Here is a 19,998-nt window from a genome sequence, read left to right on the forward strand (position 1 = left end):
TTTTACAAGAGGCGACAGTACTGGGCACGCAGCCCCTCATCTTTGGAACCTGGGAAGTGAGAATACTAATCCATAAGAAGGGGTTCCAGGGAATGCTGCACCCTCAGGGGACGGCCAGGTCTCCGTCCAAGGAGTGTAGAAGTTCAGAGAAAAGCCGATCTGGAAGCGGGAATCTCAGAGGAAGACTCATTGTCCTGTATTTACATTCTTCAACCTACCGCCCGCGCCACAACAAACTCCGCAAACTAGAAAACACACAGAGAAGACTGCATGCAAACCAGCTCTTTTCAACTGCCCGCGGAAGTGCTCACACCGGAACTCCTCCGTGTCCGCGCTTTCCTATTGGCCGAAGCTTCCCCCAGCTTCAACCCGCTTCCGCCCACGACTCAACCGGGCGGGGCCATCCCTAGAAGTCACTTCCGCCTGACCCCGCCCATCGTTCCCTTTTTGGCCGCTTCCGGCCTCCGGCCCCGCCCCATCCTTGCGGCCCCGCCCCCGCCCCGCCCCGGGCCGGCAGCCCGGCCCCGCGGCGCCTCTTCCGGTGCGGGCCCCGCCCCGGCTGTGGACCCCGGCTGCGGAGAAGTCCGAGACGCAGCTGCCGCGCCGGGGCTGAGCGGCCGCCTCCTGCACTGCGGGCGGACCGGAGCGCCCCGCGCAGGTAAGCCTCACGGGGCCCGTCTCCTTTGGCCGCCGCGGGAGCGGGGGTTGTGGCAGGTGGAGGGGACGGAGGAGTGGGAGGGGAGGCAGGTGTGTCAGGGGAGACGTGAAGGCGCGGGCTGGCGGAGCGTGGGGCCGTGGAGGAAAAGTGAGAGCTCTGGGAGGAGCCCGGAGGCGCCCTGCTCCCATCAGGGTGATTTGAGATAAAGGAATGGGAAGAGTAAGGGGCCCCCGGGAACTGAGAGGGCAAGGATAGGTGGGGTTGGGGTGATCGGAGAAGAGCCAGCGGATTGGCTGTGAGGGCTTGGTAAAGGTAAAAGTGATAGGGCTGGACCTGGGGGGGGGGGGGGGGGGGAAAGAATGGGGGGGGGGGCTGGAGTAACCTGGGACGGAGGTCTGGGGCTGGAAGGGGGCCGGGGCCTGAGGGATCCGGCGGCGAAGGTAGAGGGAATGGTGGGCGAGGCCGGGTTCAAAGCTGCAAGTAGTCCGTTGCGCCGGGCTTGGTGGTCCGGGAACTTTAGGGGAAATGGGGGAGGGGGCCGTATGAAGGGATGAAGTGGCTTAGATTTCTGAGACGTTAAGTTTTCTAAGTGTGGGCCGGTGGTATTGTTGTTTGGATCAACTGGCTGCTTAGGGACAGGGGGAAGATGGGCTCTTTGGGGGAGGGCGTGTGTATTGAGTTGTAGAACTGAGTCATCTCAATCTTACTAAAGAGGCCGTGAGACACCTCCCCCTCTGCTGGGGACAGCATGCAGAGAAGATGGTGCCACAAGACAAGAAGCAGTTGTTCAATGACTGGCAGGACTTGGTTGAAAAATTATCCTGCTTGTGATCGATTGACTGTGATGATTATAAGGAAAATTAAAATGACCACCGAGTTATTTGCTTTATTCTTTTGTTTCATTTTCTTTGAGGCAAATTGTTTTTATTTTATATGAACTCTTGTCCACTGGATTTAATGTGGGTGCAAATCTTTTCATGCTTTGTTACACTATAAAAAGGGCTAAGCAGAACGAAAGTATTGCTACAGGCATAACTCACACTTTCTAAGGTGCCAAGAGAGGAAGTAAAGGCAGTAAGAGGCAAATTGGAATTTGAATCTTTCACAGAATACACAGACTACAGAAGGCAAAAGCAGTGTTTCTAAGATAAACAGAAAATGAGAATTTTTTAATCTCCGCTTTTTGCCTAACTTTAAAAATTGTACCTTTTTTCTCTAACCCATTTAAAAACTCATAAGTCCAAGCAGTTTTTATTGCTAGGGATGTGATTATTTCCCCATGAATTTTTGGAAATGCTAAAAACATTTAGGTTTTTAAAATCTTTCTCCGCAATCCTAAAACAGTTCCACAGAATGCAAATATCAAGTCCTAACCTGTGCCACCCAGGTCCTTCTTTCATGTGATGACAACATTGTAGCCATGTTGCAAGTCCTGTTCACCTAAAATTTGCGCATGCATAGTAATCCGTTCAGTTTTGGAGCTTGCTGAAGAAAGTGAGGTTTGTTGGGGGTGGGGGCCTGGAGAGGAAGAAGGGAAGTGGGGGTTAGAGGAGGAGAGGGTGTGAAAGGGGAGTGTGTTTGGAGACTGATTGGTAAGAATGCTGATAAACCTGCCCACAGAATACTTTTGGCCTGAAAGCCTTTTCTTTTTGTATTCGTCATAGAATATCATAGAAGTGAATCAGAAAGAAAGGGGATGTGAAGAGATTTACTTGGCTGTTTATAAAAAAGAAACATTGACTTGTTGTTTAGACACTGTTGATATCTCTTTCAAATTAATTAACTTTAAAATCTCCAGAGGAACTCCCCCTTATTTGTTTTTGAGTGACTATTGCAATTTGAAACTCTTGCCTCCTCGCCTGTTTTCTTTCTTTCATGTTGTTGAAATTGGATTCTTTTTGAGGCTCTAATGTCAAGTTAGTGTGGTTCAGCCCACAAACGCTGGCAGTTTGATCTGGGAAATTTGAAAAGTTTAAACCCCAGAGCATTCTGCTAGGTTCTGCTTTTCTGTGAGAGAAATCTGTCTGCCTGATAGTTGTGTGTCTACCTGATGGTGCTGTCTTTCTCTGATGGGCCCGGGAACCTAAGCACTATTCTCTCTTTGGTAGGCAAGCCCTTCTTTCCCTTTATTATTGTGGTTTTCATACTCACAACCTTTGTACAGTGCAAACCCAGTTGCCTTCTCAGTAATAAACAGATTAATGTTTGATAATGTTGAGGGAGAGAGCACACAGATGTTTGCAGGCTAGATATTGTCTGGATTTACGTCTTTTTAAACCCACAGTAGTCACCACTACTGAGATTCATCCCTTATTTCTCCTGTTAAATCCTATTCCTCTTCTTCATACTCTTCCTTACCCACCTACCTCTCCACTCCTCCCCGAGTCCCACCACTCACTCACCTTAAAACTGAAGTTTAGGGACATATGTTTAGTGTTCAGAATTCATGCCCTTTACTGGAGAAAAGAAAGCCTTCTTGTACTTGTTTTACATAGTGTTTTTTTTCTCTTTTGTGGTTTCTATCAATCACTTAAGGTTTAGGCCCAGTGTGCCTGCTGGGCTGTGCCCACATTCAGAGCCATGCCAATCTGTGGGTGAAGCTTGAGGTAGTGATGGAGCCACAGCAGCAGCAGAAGCAGCAGCAGCAGCAACAGCAGCAGCCGCCGCCACAGCCGCCACCAGCACACCTGGCTGCTCTGCAGATGGATACCAGAGAGAAACAGGGACAGCAGATGAGAGAAGCCCAGTTCTTGTATGCCCAGAAGCTGGTCTCACAGCAGACTCTCTTTTCTGCCACACCTGGGAAGCCTTCTGGTAGCCCTGCCCTTGGTCCCTTAGCCAGAGTTCCGCAGGCCCCAGCAGTGACCCGAGTTTTTGAACGGAGCAGTGTGAACTCAGAGCCTGAAGAAGAGGAAGGATGTTTGGAAGATGAGGAAGGGGATGACGAAGTTACAGAGGTGGCTGAGAAGGAGGCCCAGGCTGCTTCAAAATATTTTCATGCGCAGAAACTGGCTCGCCAAGACCCCAGAGCAACACCTGTGTCTGGTCTACTTCCAGCACCAGGGCTCCCACCACATGGACAGCAAGCTAAAGAAGACCATACCAAAGATGCTTCCAAGGCCCCACCTTCAGTCTCCGCAGCTGGGCAGCCAAGCTGGAATCTGGATGAGCAGCTCAAGCAGGTCAGTCTTTCTGGCATGTGAGGTCCTTTATTCTTCCTAAAGGCTAACCAGAGAAGGTACTAGATTGCCAGGGCTAGGGTCTCTGCCAGTCTGTGCCTTCTCGTCCCACTTCAGTGACCAGCAGCCTAGATATAAAAAGACTTTGAATTTTTTTCTCACATTTGTTTTCTTGATTAAAGAAATGAAATGTGTAAGTTATTCCTAATATAGATTGTTCCAGGTTTGATGTGAAAGAATATAAGTACAATCCCTTTTTTTTTTTTAAAGATTTTATTGTTCCTTTTTCTCCCAAAGCCCCTCGGTACGTAGTTGTGTAGTTTTAGTTGTGGGTCCTTCTAGTTGTGGCGTGTGGGATGCCTCCTCAGCGTGGCCTGATGAGTGGTGCCATGTCCGCGCCCAGGATTCAAACTGGTGAAACCCTGGGCCACTGAAGCGAGCGCGCAAACTTAACCACTCCGCCACAAGGCCGGCCCCTCCTTTTTTTTTAAGGAAGAATGAGGTTGCAGCAATGTTATGAGGCATATCTAAAAATGAGATGTGTGACTCTAATTATAGTTTTTCTAGTAGTAACGTAAAGAGCAGTCTTGCCTAAGACAGTGTCTTAGCCCCAGGCTAACCCAGGTTCATGCCCTTTAAGGACAGTTTTGTTGTTTTGCAGCTAAACAAACATCCTTGCTGAGAAGCTTTTGCATTGTATGTATTTTCCAGCAAAGAGCCTTGTAGACATGATTTTATTTCACCTTATATATCGCCTCCTTTGAAACAGGAAAAGGTAGGCCTCACAATTGCCTTTTTAGCCAAGGCAAGTTGCAGTGATTCCAGTACATCGCTGAGCATAAGAGTCATCTAGGGAGCTTTAAAAAATACAGATTCCAAGTCCTAATGAATTATCTCAGGGGGTGGAGCCTAAGGAACCTGTGTTCTCAACCAAGCTTTGACTTCTAATTTCTCTTCTCTTTCTGACCTGTAATGCAGCTTTTCCTCACCCAAAGAATGGGAGTGATGATAAGTTGTTCCGGGTTAAGTGTCTTGTTGGTGCTTAGGCAGGAAGTTCATGATAAAGCTGGTAATATCTGTCTGGGTACTCCCCATAAGCATATACTCTTCATGTAGTCCACTGGTGCTGTTTAGAAATCAGTTGTGAGGAGCAGTGGGTTTATTCAGTGCAACTGAGAAGTCGTGTAAAAAATGTCCTTTGGAACCTGAAAAATCAGCATCTTTGTATCAAGGAGCCCTGTGCAGTTGATCTGAGTCTTACAATAGCAGTGTTTGCAGAGTTTCCAGAGCCAACAAAGTGAGGTTCAGATCCCATCTCTTCCATTCATTACCCTTGTGATCTTTCGGTAGGGCTCTTAATTCCTCTGAGCCTGTGTCTTCTCCTCTGTGAAATAAAAATACTGAAGTGTACCTCCAAGGATGTTATGAGGACTAACTGAGCTAGCACATGGTAGGTAGTATTGCTCCAGGCGCACTTTTATGCAAATAGTGCCATCCTCTGCTGCATCCAGACAGACATGCTCGGAAGCCCCGAAGGTGCTGAGATGCGTAGAGGTTTTCCCTCAGATCACCTGGGAGGTAGTGGCAGAGCTAGAAGTAGGATCAGAGAATCCCAGCTTCCACGACAGCAGCAGCCTGGCTGCCAGCCCAGACCCGCCTCCTGGCTGATTGCTTTGGTTTAGCAAAACATCTGTGACTTGCCGGCCGCCCCCGCATTGCTGTGGGGTTGGCAGAGTTCCATGCCGGCCGCTGAGTCAGCTCATAGTGGGATCCCGCCCTGACAGCACTGGGAAAGTTCAGGCCCGAGGCGGCTGGGCTGCCCCCACCTTGGCAGCTGGCCAGCCTCTGCATGTGTGCGGTCGTTCCTAGAAAGTGCAGCCGCGTGCGAGGAACAAGTGGAGCTCCAGAGCCTGTCTGTCTTCAGGAAGTGCAGCAGGTGTTGAGGTCAAGCCATTAGAGCTTTGAAGAAAGAGACTGTTCGGAACGGGCGTGTGCAAGCACACGTGTGCACCGTGGCCGGCACCCAGCTCTGTGTTCTGGGCGGCAGCAGCCCCATGGCTATACAACTCCGTGCTCAGGAGGGTGGCTCTTGGCTTCTGAAACCCTTTGAGTTCATTTTAGGTTTCTGAGGCTTACTCGCTAATTATAGACTGCCTGGCAGAGCACCTGCCAAAATGTTTTTAAATGCCAGCATAGCTGAAGCCTAATCTTGCACCCTAACTTTACCTCCCCCTGGGTTTGGAGATTGAGAACTGGGTTAGTAGGTCATTGGGTAACAGTGACTTAAAACCTTAGATGTGCATCTCCTTTTCCCCTTTTGAATTTAGTTTTTCAAAACTGATTTGGCCTGTGTCATCCTCCTTTGTCTAACCCCACTTTTAAAGTAGTAAATATTGTGTTTGGGAATTTAAAAAAAAACTTTTTAGTTGTGCTTTGGAAGGGGGACTAAGAAAATAACATCCTTAGGGAGAGCCTATGGGAACCATTACAAACTACGAGACTAGCTTTTTTTAATTGTCCAGTCTTTTGTCTCTTATGCAATTAACTTCTAGAGAGCAGAAGTAGAGTGTCACTTACTCCAGCAACAATTAACAAAGATCTTTTACAGTTGATGCAAAATGATCTTGTTAATATGTTACAGTGTCCATTTTGTTCTTTTACACAACAAACTTTTACAGAGGCTTGTTGGGTCAGGCCTCTGTTCCCTGGACAAAGGCGTGCTTCTCCCTCAAAGAGCTCGGGGTCTAGTGGAGGCAGAGCGGGAACCTCAAGGGAAACTGGGTCCTGAGTCAGCTGAAGCGCAACTGCCCAGTCTGAGCTGTGCTGCAGATATTTTAAAATAGGATTTTGTTTCAAACGTTCCTACACCAATACAAAAGTTGATTTCGTCTACAGCATAGCTTGGTAAACCAACAGGAGTACTCAAAGTAATTTTAAGAGGTTGGGGAGGGACAGGCAGCAGGCATTTGTCAACTGAAAAGCAAAATTTGAAAAGCTTAAGGGCTCCACAGATTATTTTTTGTTTCTGAAATTCCTTTCTTAGAACATGTAAAATCAAAATTATTTCATGGATTCTCTTTGAAGAAACTCTTAGAAAATAATTGCTGAGGCCTGGATTGTTAGAAAGAGCATGGTGTTCTCTGACACCAGAGTAATGGGAAGATGGATAATGCCATTGAGCCGAGGGTTCTAAAGCCCATCAGATTTCCATGGGCAGAGTAAATAATTGTAAAACAAGACAAGAAACAAAGAGCTGAGTGTCCCTTCTCTCAAGGGAAATCAGTAGAGCCCTGTCAGCATACAACCAACTGGGGGGTGTTGCTGGCCTATTAGGTCTTCTGTCCTCCTGGGAAGAGGTCGGTTCAGGCAGTGCAGGCTTTGTCTGTCTTGAGCCCATTAGTGGAGCTAGTTTTCCAGAAGGGCACAGACTGTCTCCCATAGATAGAAAGATGAGCGATGGCTTGATAGGCATGTGGGAGCCAGAGTGTGTGTGTCTGATTCTCTGCATACTTTGGCAGGCAGTCAGTTTGGTTACTGAATGTGAAGAGGAGAAGGATGCTTAGTCTCCAGAATCTATTACCAAGAGTCCCTCTAAGTAGTAAGGTGTGGTCTCCTGGGCTGGGCCTATTTTTCTTGGTATGTACTGCATGTCTTTGAAACATCTGATGCTTTTTGTAAACATTGTACAAACTATTGCCTGAAAATAAATAAGGTCATAAGCTTTCCCCAGTTTCTTTGTAGGTCTCTCTTGTGTGCCCTCAACTTCTATAGTAACAGTGAAATTCATCCAGATCAGTGTTCCTCAACTGGAGGTGATCTCCTCTCTACGCCCCCACCCCCACCCTGCCCCCAGGGGATGTTTGGCAGTGTCAGGAGACATGTTTGGTTGTCATGACTGCTGCCCTGGGGGGAATGTGCTACTGGCATATAGTGGGTAGAGGCCAGGGATTCTACTAAACATCCTACATGCACAGACAGTCCTCCACAACCAAGAATTATCTGGTTCAAAATGTCAGTGGTACCAAGGTTGAGAAACCCTGCTTTAGATTGTGTAATTAGAAAGAGATCGTATGTTGTGCTTTCATCAGACACTGCCTTGGACTCTGTTCATTTGTGTTTTGGTCTTGGTAACTGAGAAGTTTGGCAACCTTGAGTTTTCTTCACTTCTGTTTTCAATAACCATGTTGAGTTCATGTCTTCACCCGTAGTCATCTGGGTGAGCAGACTCTGTCACTTGAGAGAGGATTGGGACCTAGAACGTGCACTCATTCTTCCAGCCCAGCATTCCATGATGTCTAGGATGTCTGTGGTGATTTGTGAGAGAGCTTGGTTGCTCTTCTAGACATTAACCCCAAAAGATTGAGTCGTAATTACTCAGCAGACTTGTTACGTAACAGATTTAATTATTAAATCAGCCTTGATTTTAGAGCCAAAAGATGGGCATTTAGATCCCAGCTCCACCACTTGCTTTCTATAGTACTTGGGACAGGTGTCCTAACCCACCTTTCTGAACTCGTGCATACGTCTATCCCAGTGGATGATAATCCTCTCCTGCCATCCTCCCGGAGCAATTTTAAAGATATTACAAAGGTGGAAGAAGAATATGAGTGTGAAAGATCTTGGAAAAGCTATACCATCATACAAAGTTTAGGTCAAATTGTCATTAGCACCTAAATACTTGTTGAAGCTATAATTTTTCAGTATTTACTATCTTTGTAGGTAAGATGCCCCATAAATCCTAGACTCTAAAACAACTCCTTTTCAAGTTTTCAAGAACTGTGACCAAACTCTAGTATTCTGGAGTTGTCTGAAACATTTCAGGATTATGTGAGCTAAAACCATTGCACTTTTGAAGCCATTTCTTTCCATATTAAAATAAGGATATGTGCATATTTGTTCTTTAGTAAGCTTTATTTATATTAAATTCTTATAAATACATGATCACTGACTTAACTTGGGTCCTTATCCATCTTACCAGAGACTATTCCCTCCTGATTTTTGAGGACTTGCTCCATCAGTGAACTCCCCATTCTCTTTAGACTCACTCTCTTCTGAAGCCTTTTCCACATTCACCCGTGTTCTACTATCTCCCAAATTTAAAACAATCCCCTTTAATCATAAATCTACCTGATTTGATTGTTACAGGGAAATGAGAAGTCGCTTTTTAAACGCTTTCCCGTGACTACAGTCTCCTTCCAGCTTGTTCTATAGTCCTAGCTGTCCCCCACTCCTCACAGCAGAGCTTCTCAGAGGGATTGTGTGCGCTCCTTACCTCCATTGTCACCTCCTACTCACTCCTCAGTGCATTTCAGTCTGGACTCTGTTTCTTCCATGTCCCTGAAGTTCCTCTTGGTAAGGCCTCCCAGTGACCACCATTTTGCGGTGCCCAGCCTGCCCTCACCGTATTTGATTTCTCAGCAGTATTGAATACAGTAGTTCCCTCTCCTTGAAACAATCTCTTCTTTTACTTTCTATAGCCTCTCTATCGGCTTATTTTCCTTTATCTCTTTCTCTTCTATCTGACCTCTAGAGCTCCAAGTTCCCTAGGGCTCAGATTTAAACACTCTTCTCTGTATGTTCCCCCTGGGCAATTTCTTTCACTCTCATGGCTTTAAATACTATCCACAAGCCACTGACTCCAGTATATATGGTTTGAGCTCATGTTTCCATTTGAGCTCAATGGATATATTCCCAGCTACCTTCTTGACATTTCCCCTTAGAAGTTTTACTGGTATCTCAAGTTTAACACATATAAAGCCGAACTCTTGATTTCCAACCTACTCCCCCACAATTATTTCCTCCTTTATTTTCCTTCTCTGTAAATGGCATTTCTATCCACTTGGTCATTCATATCAGAAACCTTGGAGTTGACTGTCTTTCATACCTCCTACTCTGTCACTCCATGTAGTAATGTCAAGTCCATCACGAGGTGTTACCAGTTCTCTCACCTAAATATCTAGAATCCTGTCACTTCTCTCCTCCACCATCATTTACGTAATCCAAGCTCCCTACCTACTGCTGTAGCTGTCAACAGGTTTGTGTCTCCGCCCTTCCCATCCATTCTCTACCCAGCAGCTAGGGTGATCTTCTGAAAAACAAATCAGATTATGTCACTCCTTTAACACCCTCCAAGTATGATGTGAGTTGCTCTAATTGGAAAAGCCAGAATCTGCATAATCTGATCCCTGCCGGCTTCTCCAGCCTTATTTTTACCAATCTCCTGACCTGTCACTGTACTGCAACTACCCTGGCCTTTGCATATGCTAGTCCTTCTGCCTAGGACACTCCTCCAGGTTAACTCTTACCCAGCCTTCAGTCCTCACCTTAAACATCACTTCTTCAGAGACACTGTCTTCACCTTTAGTATAGATCAGGGTATATGCTCTCATTAAACATTATACTTTTATATTTGTGTTCTTTGATATCTGATTCCCACACTAGATGGTAAAGCTCCAAGAGGACAGGGACCATCTGTGTTTTGCTTGTCATTGTATACTAGCACCCAGCAGAGTGATGGCAAATAAGAGGCACTGAATAAAAATTTGTTTCTTCTCCTTTCTTTTAATTTGCCTTGTGGCATTTTGTTTGTTTGTTTTTGTGAATGGCACCATTTCATTTCTTAAAAAAAAGTAGACTTTATTTTTTAGAACAGTTTTAGATTCACAGCAAAATGGAGCAGAAGGTGCAGTGATTTCCCATATACTCCCTGCCCCAACATACACACAGCCTCCCCCACTATCATAATCCCCCACTAGAGTGATAGATTTGTTGCAGTTGATGAGCCTACATTGACACATCGTTGTCACCCAAAGTCCCTAGGTTACAGTAGGGTTCACTCTTGGTGGTGTACATTCTGTGGGTTTTGACAAATGTGTAATGACATATATCCACCATTATAGTATCATACAGGGTAGTTTCACTGCCCTAAAAATCCTCTGTGCTCCATCTCTTCATCTCTCCCTCCTTCCTGAGCCCTGGCAACCACTGATCTTTTTACTGTCTCCATAGTATTGCTGTTTCTACAATGTCATCTAGGTGGAATCATATAGTATGTATCCTTTTCAGGTTGGCTTCTTTCACTTAGTAATACACATTTAAGGTTCCTCCATGTCTTCTCATGGCTTGATAGCCTCATTTCTTTTTAGCACTTAATAATTTTCTGCTGTCTGGATGTACTACAGTTTGTTTATCCACTCACCTACTGAAGGACATGTTGGTTGCTTCCAAGTTTTGGCAAGTATGAATAAAGCTGCTATAAACATCTGTGTGCAGCTTTTTGTGTAGACATAAGTTTTCAACTCATTTGGGTAAATACCAGCAAGTACAATTGCTGAGTTATTTTGTGAGAAACTGCCAAACTGTCTTCCAATGTGGCTGTACTACTTTGCATCCCCACCAACAATGAATGAGAGTTCCTTTCGCTCCACATCCTTGTCAGCATTTGGTAGTGTCAGTGTTAGGGATTTTGGCTGTTTTTTTAGAATTATTTTATTAAGGTCGTATTGACTTACACATTGTGCATTTTTTTAATTGTAATTTTCACTGAGAAATTGTAGATTCACGTGCACTTGTAAGAAATAATTTAGAGAGATCCCTGTACACTTTGCCCAGTTTCTCCACCGGTAACATTTTATAAAACTATAGTATACTATCACAACCTGGATAGTGATATTGATACCATCCACTGATCTTATTTAGATTTCCCCAATTTTGCTTGTTCTCTGTGTGTGTGTCTGTTCTATTTTTAAGCCTATTTTGTTGTATGTTTAACATATCTAGATTTCTCCCAAGGTTGCACTTTGCTGTATCCCACGTTTTGATATGTAATGCTTTCATTGGTTAGTACTAAACATTTCATAATTTCAGTTGTGATTGCTTCTTTAACCAATGGCTTGTTCAAAAGTTTTTTAGTTTCCAAATATGTGGGGTTTATCTTTTTCAAAATATTAATTTATAGCTTATAATTAAACTCTAACCATAGTGATTAGAGAACTGGCATGATACCAATTTTCTGGAATTTGTTATGATATCCTTTGTGTTGGCCTTGTATATGATCTGTTTCTATAAATTCTCCATATGTGCTTGGAAAGAATGTATATTCTGTTTGATAGATGTGGGGCTATATATCTGTCTATTGGATCGAGCTTATTAATTGTGTTGTTCAAATCTTCCTTATCCTTACTAAGTTTTGTTTGTGTTGTCACTTCAGAGAGAGGTGAATTAAAATATTCCAGTGTAAGACTGGCTTTCTTTTGATTAGTATTAGTACATTTTTTTTCCTTACACATTCCAAATCTTTATATCTTGAGATCACATATAAAAGACCTGTAATCTCTGTCTTTTTTTATTAGGTTATCTTTTTTATTAGGTTAATTTAAGCCATGTAGTTAGTAGGATTGTGATACATTTCAACCTGTTTTTGCCTGCTAACTTTGGATTTCCTGTTTAACCATACTTTGTTTCTGGTTTTCTCCTTTCCTATCTTTTGTTCATTTGATTGAGTTTTCTTTATTCAGTCTTTATCTCATCTACTGGTTTAGAAGTTATACTTTCTGTTTCTATTCTTTTATTGATTACTTTTAGATTTTTTACTTGCATTCTTTCCTTTTTACACAACTTCCAAACGATATTAGGACCTTAGAAATTCTAGTTTTAACTTCCACTTCTCTGCTACCATCTTCCAGTTTATTGTGGCTAGCAATTTATATCCAATTTGTTTTGATCCCTTCCCCAAATTAGTTTTTTTCCTCCCCTAACAGTCAATATTTATTTAGACTTCCCAGCAAGTTTATCCATTTTTTTCCTCCCTCATATCTCACTATTTCCCTTTGGGCTCCGTCGTCTTTTTCCTTTTTTCGTAACTCTCTTAGCAGAGATTTGTATATAGTAAACTCAGTCCTAGTGTGTCTGAAAAAAGTTTTAATTTATATCTTTGGTTTTTTTGCCCTTACTTTTCAATGATTGTTCATAGCTCTAGATTCTAGATTGGCCATAATTTTCCTAACACTTTGATGGTATGATTCCATTGTCTTCTAGCAACTATTTTTGCTGTTGAGAAATCTATGTTCAGTCTAATTGTCACCTTTGTGAATTCTTTTTCTCTTTTGTAGCTTTTAAGACTTTTCTTTTTGACTCTGCTATTTTTCACTTGAACTACAGTATTTTAGGTCTGGACTTATTTTTATTTATCCTACTTGGGCCCCTGGTCTGCTCCTTCAACCTGATTTCTATTTTTTTTTCCCCTTGGCTTCTATTTTTTCTTGACCATTATTCTAATAGAAGTACTTGGAACCTTCTCATTCAGTCTTCTATGTATCTTTTCTTTCATAACCTTCTCTCTTTATGTCATTCTCCTGCATTCTGGAATATTTTCACATTCTGTTTTCCAGTTTCTAATTCTTCATCTCTATTCTACTTAATAACTTTTAAAATATTATCTTAATACTGTGTTTAATTTCTGTGCTTTTTTTTTTTTTTAAAGATTTTATTTTTTCCTTTTTCTCCCCAAAGCCCCCCGGTACATAGTTGTGTATTCTTCGTTGTGAGTTCTTCTAGTTGTGGCATGTGGGACGCTGCCTCAGCGTGGTCTGATGAGCAGTGCCATGTCCGCACCCAGGATTTGAACCAACGAAACACTGGGCCGCCTGCAGCGGAGCGCGCGAACTTACCCACTCAGCCACGGGGCCAGCCCCTGTACTTTTTTTGGCTTTTAAAAATCTGTTCTTATCATATGGTTTCTAGTTCTTTCGCTTTTTGAACATCTTTAACTTTTTAGAAACTTTATCTTATGGAATTGTTAAAACTTTTTTTATGGAAATCTCAAACATACAAAGAAGAGAATGGTAATGAACCATCTGTGTTCCTTATCCAGCTTTCAACAGTTACCAGCATTCTGCCATTCTTTAAACATGCTTATTTTATTGAAACTTTTAGATTATTCTGTTGTTATCTTAATTCTTGGGGTGCAGGTTCTCCTTGTGTCCTGTTACTCTCGCACATGATGGTTTATTTCCTCTTGTGGTGATGTGTTTTTGTTTTAATGTAAGCTCATTTTGAGTTGGGGCTTGTTTCCATGGAAGTTTCGTATGCTTTGGTTTATGGAAGCATTCGTAAGGGAGTTTTATTTTCTCCTCTACTGGGTCCTGCAAATTTAGCTGGTTGTCATTGGTTTGGCGTAATGTGAATTTGGGGTCTACATCTGTGCCTGGTCTACTGTCTGTTTCTTGTAGACCCTCTTTTTCCCTGAGGCCTCTGGCAGATGGCAAGGTTCCTTGCTTCGCTTCTCCAGCGTGGTAAGCAGTTTTTTAGGCCCCACTTCAGGGGGGTGGAAGTGTAGTCCTTCATGGCCTCTGGCTTTGTGCATTTATCTCGATTCTGGTTCCTGGCATGCAGGGGGCTGGTAGCCTGGACTCTCCTCCCTTGGGGGTGATTAAATCCCCAGTCTTCAGCCTTCAGCTGTTAAGAAGTCTATCCGGATCCCTTCTCCCTTGAGCCCTTCAGCTTCCGTGTCTGCTCACTGCTGATTCCTTCCTTTTTGTTTCTGGCGCTGTGGGCTCTGCTGCCTTTCTGGGTTTCAAGCTTAGCCCTGTGTGTAGGGGGTGGAGTATTACATTGTATCCAGCATTTCTAAGCAAGGTTTTCTTTGGAGAGGGAGGGAAGCGGTAGAGTTCTCCACATCAGACTATCCTCACTCCTGGTTTTGTTTTCTGCTTTTTTCTTTGATTTTTGATTTTTAATAACTTAGACTTGATGTCTCATGTGCCAAGTACTTGCCGTCTTTCATTGCGTTGTGTGAGGCAAGCCCTGATAGTATCCTCCCTTCACGGGTTTGTTTTTATTTTGCAGAGGAGGGAAGAAGGGTGGAATGGGCTGCTTGCAGTCTGGTGGGGCAGCTGGGCTCTGAACGCAGGCGGCCTGACTGCAGCCTCCGTGCTCACCTCTCCCCGTGTTCCCTCTCGCCCCATTCCAGACAGAGGAGGGTGAGGATGATCTTCTTCGGTGGGCTCCTTATGTCAAAAGTAACTTTGATTTATTTTTTCTGATTGTCAGAGTAATTCAGACTCATTAGAAAATATGGAAAATACAAAAATTTGTAAAGAAAAAAATGTAGTCACCTAACTTAGATATAACTGTAAACATTTTCTTATATTTCCTGTGTTTACAAAAAAATCCTATTATAGGGATTTTTTTGGTTTTATGTATAATTTTGTGCCCAACTTTTATCACCTAACAGTCCACAAGCAATTTTTATCATTAAAATTTATTTTAAAGTATTATTTTAAAATAGTTTAATTTTTTAAAAACATATTACAGAAGTTATATTGACTCAAATAATTTTAGAAATATAGAAATGTGAAAAGTAAATGTCAACCTGACTTTCCATGGCTCATTGTTGTTACCAGTTTGGTCTTTACCTTTTCAGAACTTTTTCTCTTCACAAATACATTTTGCTTGTTTTTAACAAAAAAAAAGGAACTCTGCGTATTATTCTACAACTTACTTTTTTGACTCAGTATTATGGCTGTCTTTCCATATGTGTTCATAAAGATCTATTAACATTTTTATAATCACTTATCTCACAGTTACATAAGTAATGTGAATAGATGCTCATGAAAAATTAAAACAATATAGGAAAGTAAACTTTATACTGTAGAAAAATATTAGAGTGTCCTTTTGCCCACCTGCCCTTCCCATCCACCCCCTTATCCCAGAGGATGCCACGGTCAGGTGTGAATCAGCCTCTAGGGCTGTTTCTAGATATTTAACTACCTTAAGTGGGTGGTCCCAGAGAGTGTGTGTGTGTATATTTAGTATAAATATAGACTCTCTTCATGGATGCTGTATAACCCTGTGCCCTTGTGTCTGTATTTCTGTAGTAGATTATTCTAGAGGTTGAATTTGCTGTATCAGTGGGTATATGTATATTACTGTCTTTTCAAGTGTTTATGTGCTTTTTGTATTTGTTCTGTGACTTATCTTGCTTGTAGCCTTTGCCCATTTTTCTTCCTTCCTCCCTTCCCCCTTCCTCTCTCCCTCCCTCCCTCCCTCCCTCCCTCCACCGTCCCTCCACCCTCCCTCCCCCTCTTCCCTTCCTTCCCTCTCCTTCCTTCCCCACCTTCCCTCCTCGGAGCTAACATCTGCTGCCAATCCTCCTCTTTTTGCTGAGGAAGACTGGCCCTGAGCTAATATCCATGCCCATCTTCCTCTATTTTATATGTGGGATGCTGCCACAGCATGGCTTGATAAGCAGTGGGTAGTTCTGTGCCTGGGATCCAAACCAGGGAACCCCAGGCTGCCGAAGCAGAGCACACGAACTTAACCGCTGCACCACCAGGCCCCTTTCTTTCTTAATCATAAAAATCATGTGAGATTTACCGTCGTAGCAAATTTTAAGTGTACAGTACATATTGTTAACCGTAAGTACAATGTTGTATGACGGATCTCTAGAAATTTTTCATCTTGCACAACTAAAACTTACACCCATTGAATAGCAACTACCCTTTTCCCCTCCCCACAGACCCTGGCAGCCACTATTCCTCTTTCTGCTTTGATGAGTTTGACTACTTTAGAGCCTCATGTAAATGGAATCAGGTAGTATTTGCCCTTCTGTGACTGGCTTGTTTCACTTTATTTACATTTATTTAAATTTTTATTGAAATATTTACATTATTTAGCATAATGTCCTCCAGGTTCATCCATGTTATCACATATTGCAGGATTTCCTTCCTTTTTATGACTAAATAATATTCCAGTGTGCATATACCACATTTTCTTTATCGTTTCATCCATCAACGGACACTTAGGTTGATTCCATATCTTGGTTATTGTGAACAATGCTGCAATGAAGATGAGAGTACAGGTATCCCTTCAAGATTCTGATTCCAATTCGTTTGGATATATCCCCATAAGTTGGATTACTATATCATATGGTAGTTCTATTTTTTATTTTTTCAGAAACCTCCATACCGTTGTCCCTATCAGCTGTACCATTTTACAATCCCATCAGCAGTGCACAAGGATTCCAGTTTCTCCACATCCTTGTCAACACTTGTTATTTTCTGTTTGTTTGTTTTTATAATGGCCATACTAGCAGATGTGAGGTGACATTGTGGTTTTTATTTGCATTTCCCTGATGATTAGTGATGTTGACCATCTTTTCATATACATGTTGGCCATTTGTATGTCTTCTTTGGAGAAATATCTATTCAAGTCTTTTGCCTATTATTTAATTGGGTTATTTGGTTTTTTGCTAAGTTGTGGAAGATCCATGTTTTCAGTGCTAAGTTGATTCTAACTCCTAGCAACCTTGTGTACAGCAGAGTGGAGCCCTGCTGAGTCTTTTTGCACCATCCTCTCACCTTCTGGAGCTATTTCAGACAATGTTCCACTGCTATTCATAGGGTTTTCATGGCCAGTTCTTTCAAAAGTGAGTGGGCCGGTCCTTCTTCCTAGTCTGTCTTAGTCTGGAACCTCTGCTGAAACCTGCCCACAATGGGTGACCCTACTGGTGTTTGAAATACCCATGATATAGCTTTCAGCATCACAGCAACATGCAGCCACTACAGTATGACAGCCAACAGACAGGTGGTATGGTTTCCTGACTGGGAGACGAACCTGGGCTACAGCGGTAAAAATGCCGAATCTTAACCAGTAGCCCACCAGGGCTGGCTTGGAGTTCCTTATATCTTTTGGATATTAATCCCTTATCAGAGAGATGGTTTGCAGATATTTTCTCCCATTCTGTAGGTTGCCTTTTCACTCTGTTGATTATTTTCCTTTGCTGTGCAGAAGCTTTTTATTTTGAGGTACTTTCATTTGTCTATTTTTACTTTTGTTGCCTGTGCTTTTGGTGTCATATCTAAGAAATCATTGCCAAGACTAATGTTGTGAAGCTTGTATCCTGTATTTTCTTGTAGCACTTTGGCAGTTTCAGGTCTTATGTTTAAGTCTTTAATCCATTTTGAGTTGATTTTTATGTATGGTGTAAGATGAGGGTCTAATTTTATTCTTTGCTTATGGATATCCAGTTTCCCCAGCACCATTTGTTGAAGAGACTATCCTTTCCCCATTGTATATTCTTTGCACCCTGTCAAAGATCAGTTGACCCTATGTGTGTAGGTTTATTTCTGGGCTCTGTATTCTGTTCCATTGGTCTCTGTGTTTGTCTTTATGCCAGTATCATACTATTTTGATTACTGTAGCTTTGTAATATGTTTTCAAATCAGGAATTTTGAGGCCTCAGCTCTATTCTTCCTCAAGATTATTTTAGTTATTCAGGGTCCTTTGTGGTTCCATATGAATTTTAGAAGTTTTTTTTCTATTGCTTTAAAAAATGCCTTTGGGATTTTGATGGGGGTGGCATTGAATCTGTAGATCGCTTTGGGTAGTATGGACGTTCTAACAATAGTAAGTCTTCCAGCCCATGAACATGGGATGTCTTTCCATTTATCAGTGTCTTCTTTAATTCCTTTCAGCAATGTTTTGTAGTTTTCAGTGTACAAGTCTTTCACTTCCTTGGTTAGGTTTATTCCTAAGTAGTTTATTCTATTTAGTGCTGTTATAAATGAGATTTTTTTCTCTTAATTTCCTTCTCAGATTGTTCATTGTCAGTATATAGAAACACAACTGATTTTTGTATGTTTGTTTTGTATCCTGCAATTTTCCAGAATTTGTTTGTTAGTTCTAATGGGTTTTTTGTGTGTGGAATCTTTAGAGTTTTCTACGTGTAAGACCATGTCACCTGCAAAAAGATAATTTTACTTCTTTCCAATTTGAATGCCTTTTATTTCTTTTTCTTGCCTAATTGCTCTAGCTAGGACTTCCAGGACCATATTGAATAGAACTGAAAGAGTAGGCATCCTGGCCTTGTTCCTGCTCTTAGAGGAAAAGCTTTTAGTTTTTCACTGTTAAGTATGGTATTAGCTGTGGGCTTTTCATATAAGGCCTTTAAAATGTTGAGGTAATTTCCTTCTATTCCTAGTTTGTTGAGTATTTTTATCATGAAAGGGTGTTAAATTTTGTCAAATGCTTTTTCTACATCTGTTGGGATAATTATGTGATTTTAATCCGTGGTTCTCTTAATGTGTTGTATCACATTGATTGATTTTTGTCTGTTGAACCACTCTCGCATCCCAGGGATCAGTCCCAATTGGTCATGGTGTATGATCCTTTTAATGTGCTCTTGAATGTGGTTTGCTGGAAGTTTATTAAGGATTTTACATCTGTATTCATCAGATAGTTTTGTTTTAGTGTCTTTTTCTGGCTTTGGCATCAGGGTAATGCTGGCCTCATAAAATGACTTTGGAAGTGTTCCCTCCCCTTCAATTTTCTGGAAGAGTTTGGGAAGGATTGGTATTAATTCTTCTTTAAATATTTGGTAGGCTCACTCGTGAAGCCACCTGGTTCTGGGCTTTTCTTTGTAGGGAGGGTTTTGATTACTGATTAAATCTCCTTACTAGTTATAGGTCTCTTCAGACTCCCTATTTCTTCGTGATTCAGCCTTGGTAGGCTGTAAATTTCTGGGAATTCATCCATTTCTTCTAGATTATCCAATCTGTTTGCATATAATTGTTCATAGTAGTCTCTATTTCTGTGGCATCCATGGTAATGTCTCTTCTTTCATTTCTGAATTTATTTGTCTTCTCTTTTTTCTTAGTTTAGCTGAAAGTTTGTCAATTTTGTTGAACTTTTCAAAAACCAACTGTTAGTTTCGTTGATGTTTTTCTATTTTCTGTTTTGTTTATTTCTGTTCTAATCTTTATTATTTCCTTCCTTCTGCTAACTTTGGGCTTACTTTGTTCTTCTTTTTCTAGTTTCTTGAGGTATAGAGTTAGGTTGTTTATTTGACATCTTTGTTTATCATATTTATTGATCATGTTTATCCCTGTAAACTTCCCTCTTAGTACTGCTTTTGGTGCATTCCATGAGTTTTGTTATGTTGTGTTTTTGTTGCTTTTACCTGTTTTTCTACTCTGTTATCTTTTTCTTATTGATCTGTAGTAGCTCTTGGGCATAGGCCCTTGTCTTTGTGTGTCAGATATTTTTCACAGTTGTTGGTCTTTCAACATGATTTGTAGTTCTTTCATTAAGTAGGAATTTAAAATTTTCGTGTGGCTAAATCTATTGATCTTTCCCTCAGTGGTCTCTGTCATAATTTAAAAA

The 19,998-nt window shown here is 42.0% G+C and overlaps 1 protein-coding gene across 1 annotated transcript in view; it reads left to right on the forward strand.

The window, feature by feature from the left end:
• Positions 1-535: 535 nt before the first annotated feature.
• LOC124232182 (AT-rich interactive domain-containing protein 3B) overlaps positions 536-19,998 on the forward strand; it is a 50,264-nt gene continuing 30,801 nt past the window's right edge. The window contains exons 1-2 of the mRNA XM_046649148.1: positions 536-658; positions 3,194-3,840. Of these exons, the coding sequence (XP_046505104.1) occupies positions 3,271-3,840 (570 nt within the window). The 5' untranslated portion in view covers positions 536-658; positions 3,194-3,270. The remainder of the gene's footprint in view (positions 659-3,193; positions 3,841-19,998) is intronic.

Source organism: Equus quagga, chromosome 2 (genome assembly GCF_021613505.1).
Source record: "Equus quagga isolate Etosha38 chromosome 2, UCLA_HA_Equagga_1.0, whole genome shotgun sequence".
Lineage (NCBI taxonomy): Eukaryota > Metazoa > Chordata > Mammalia > Perissodactyla > Equidae > Equus > Equus quagga.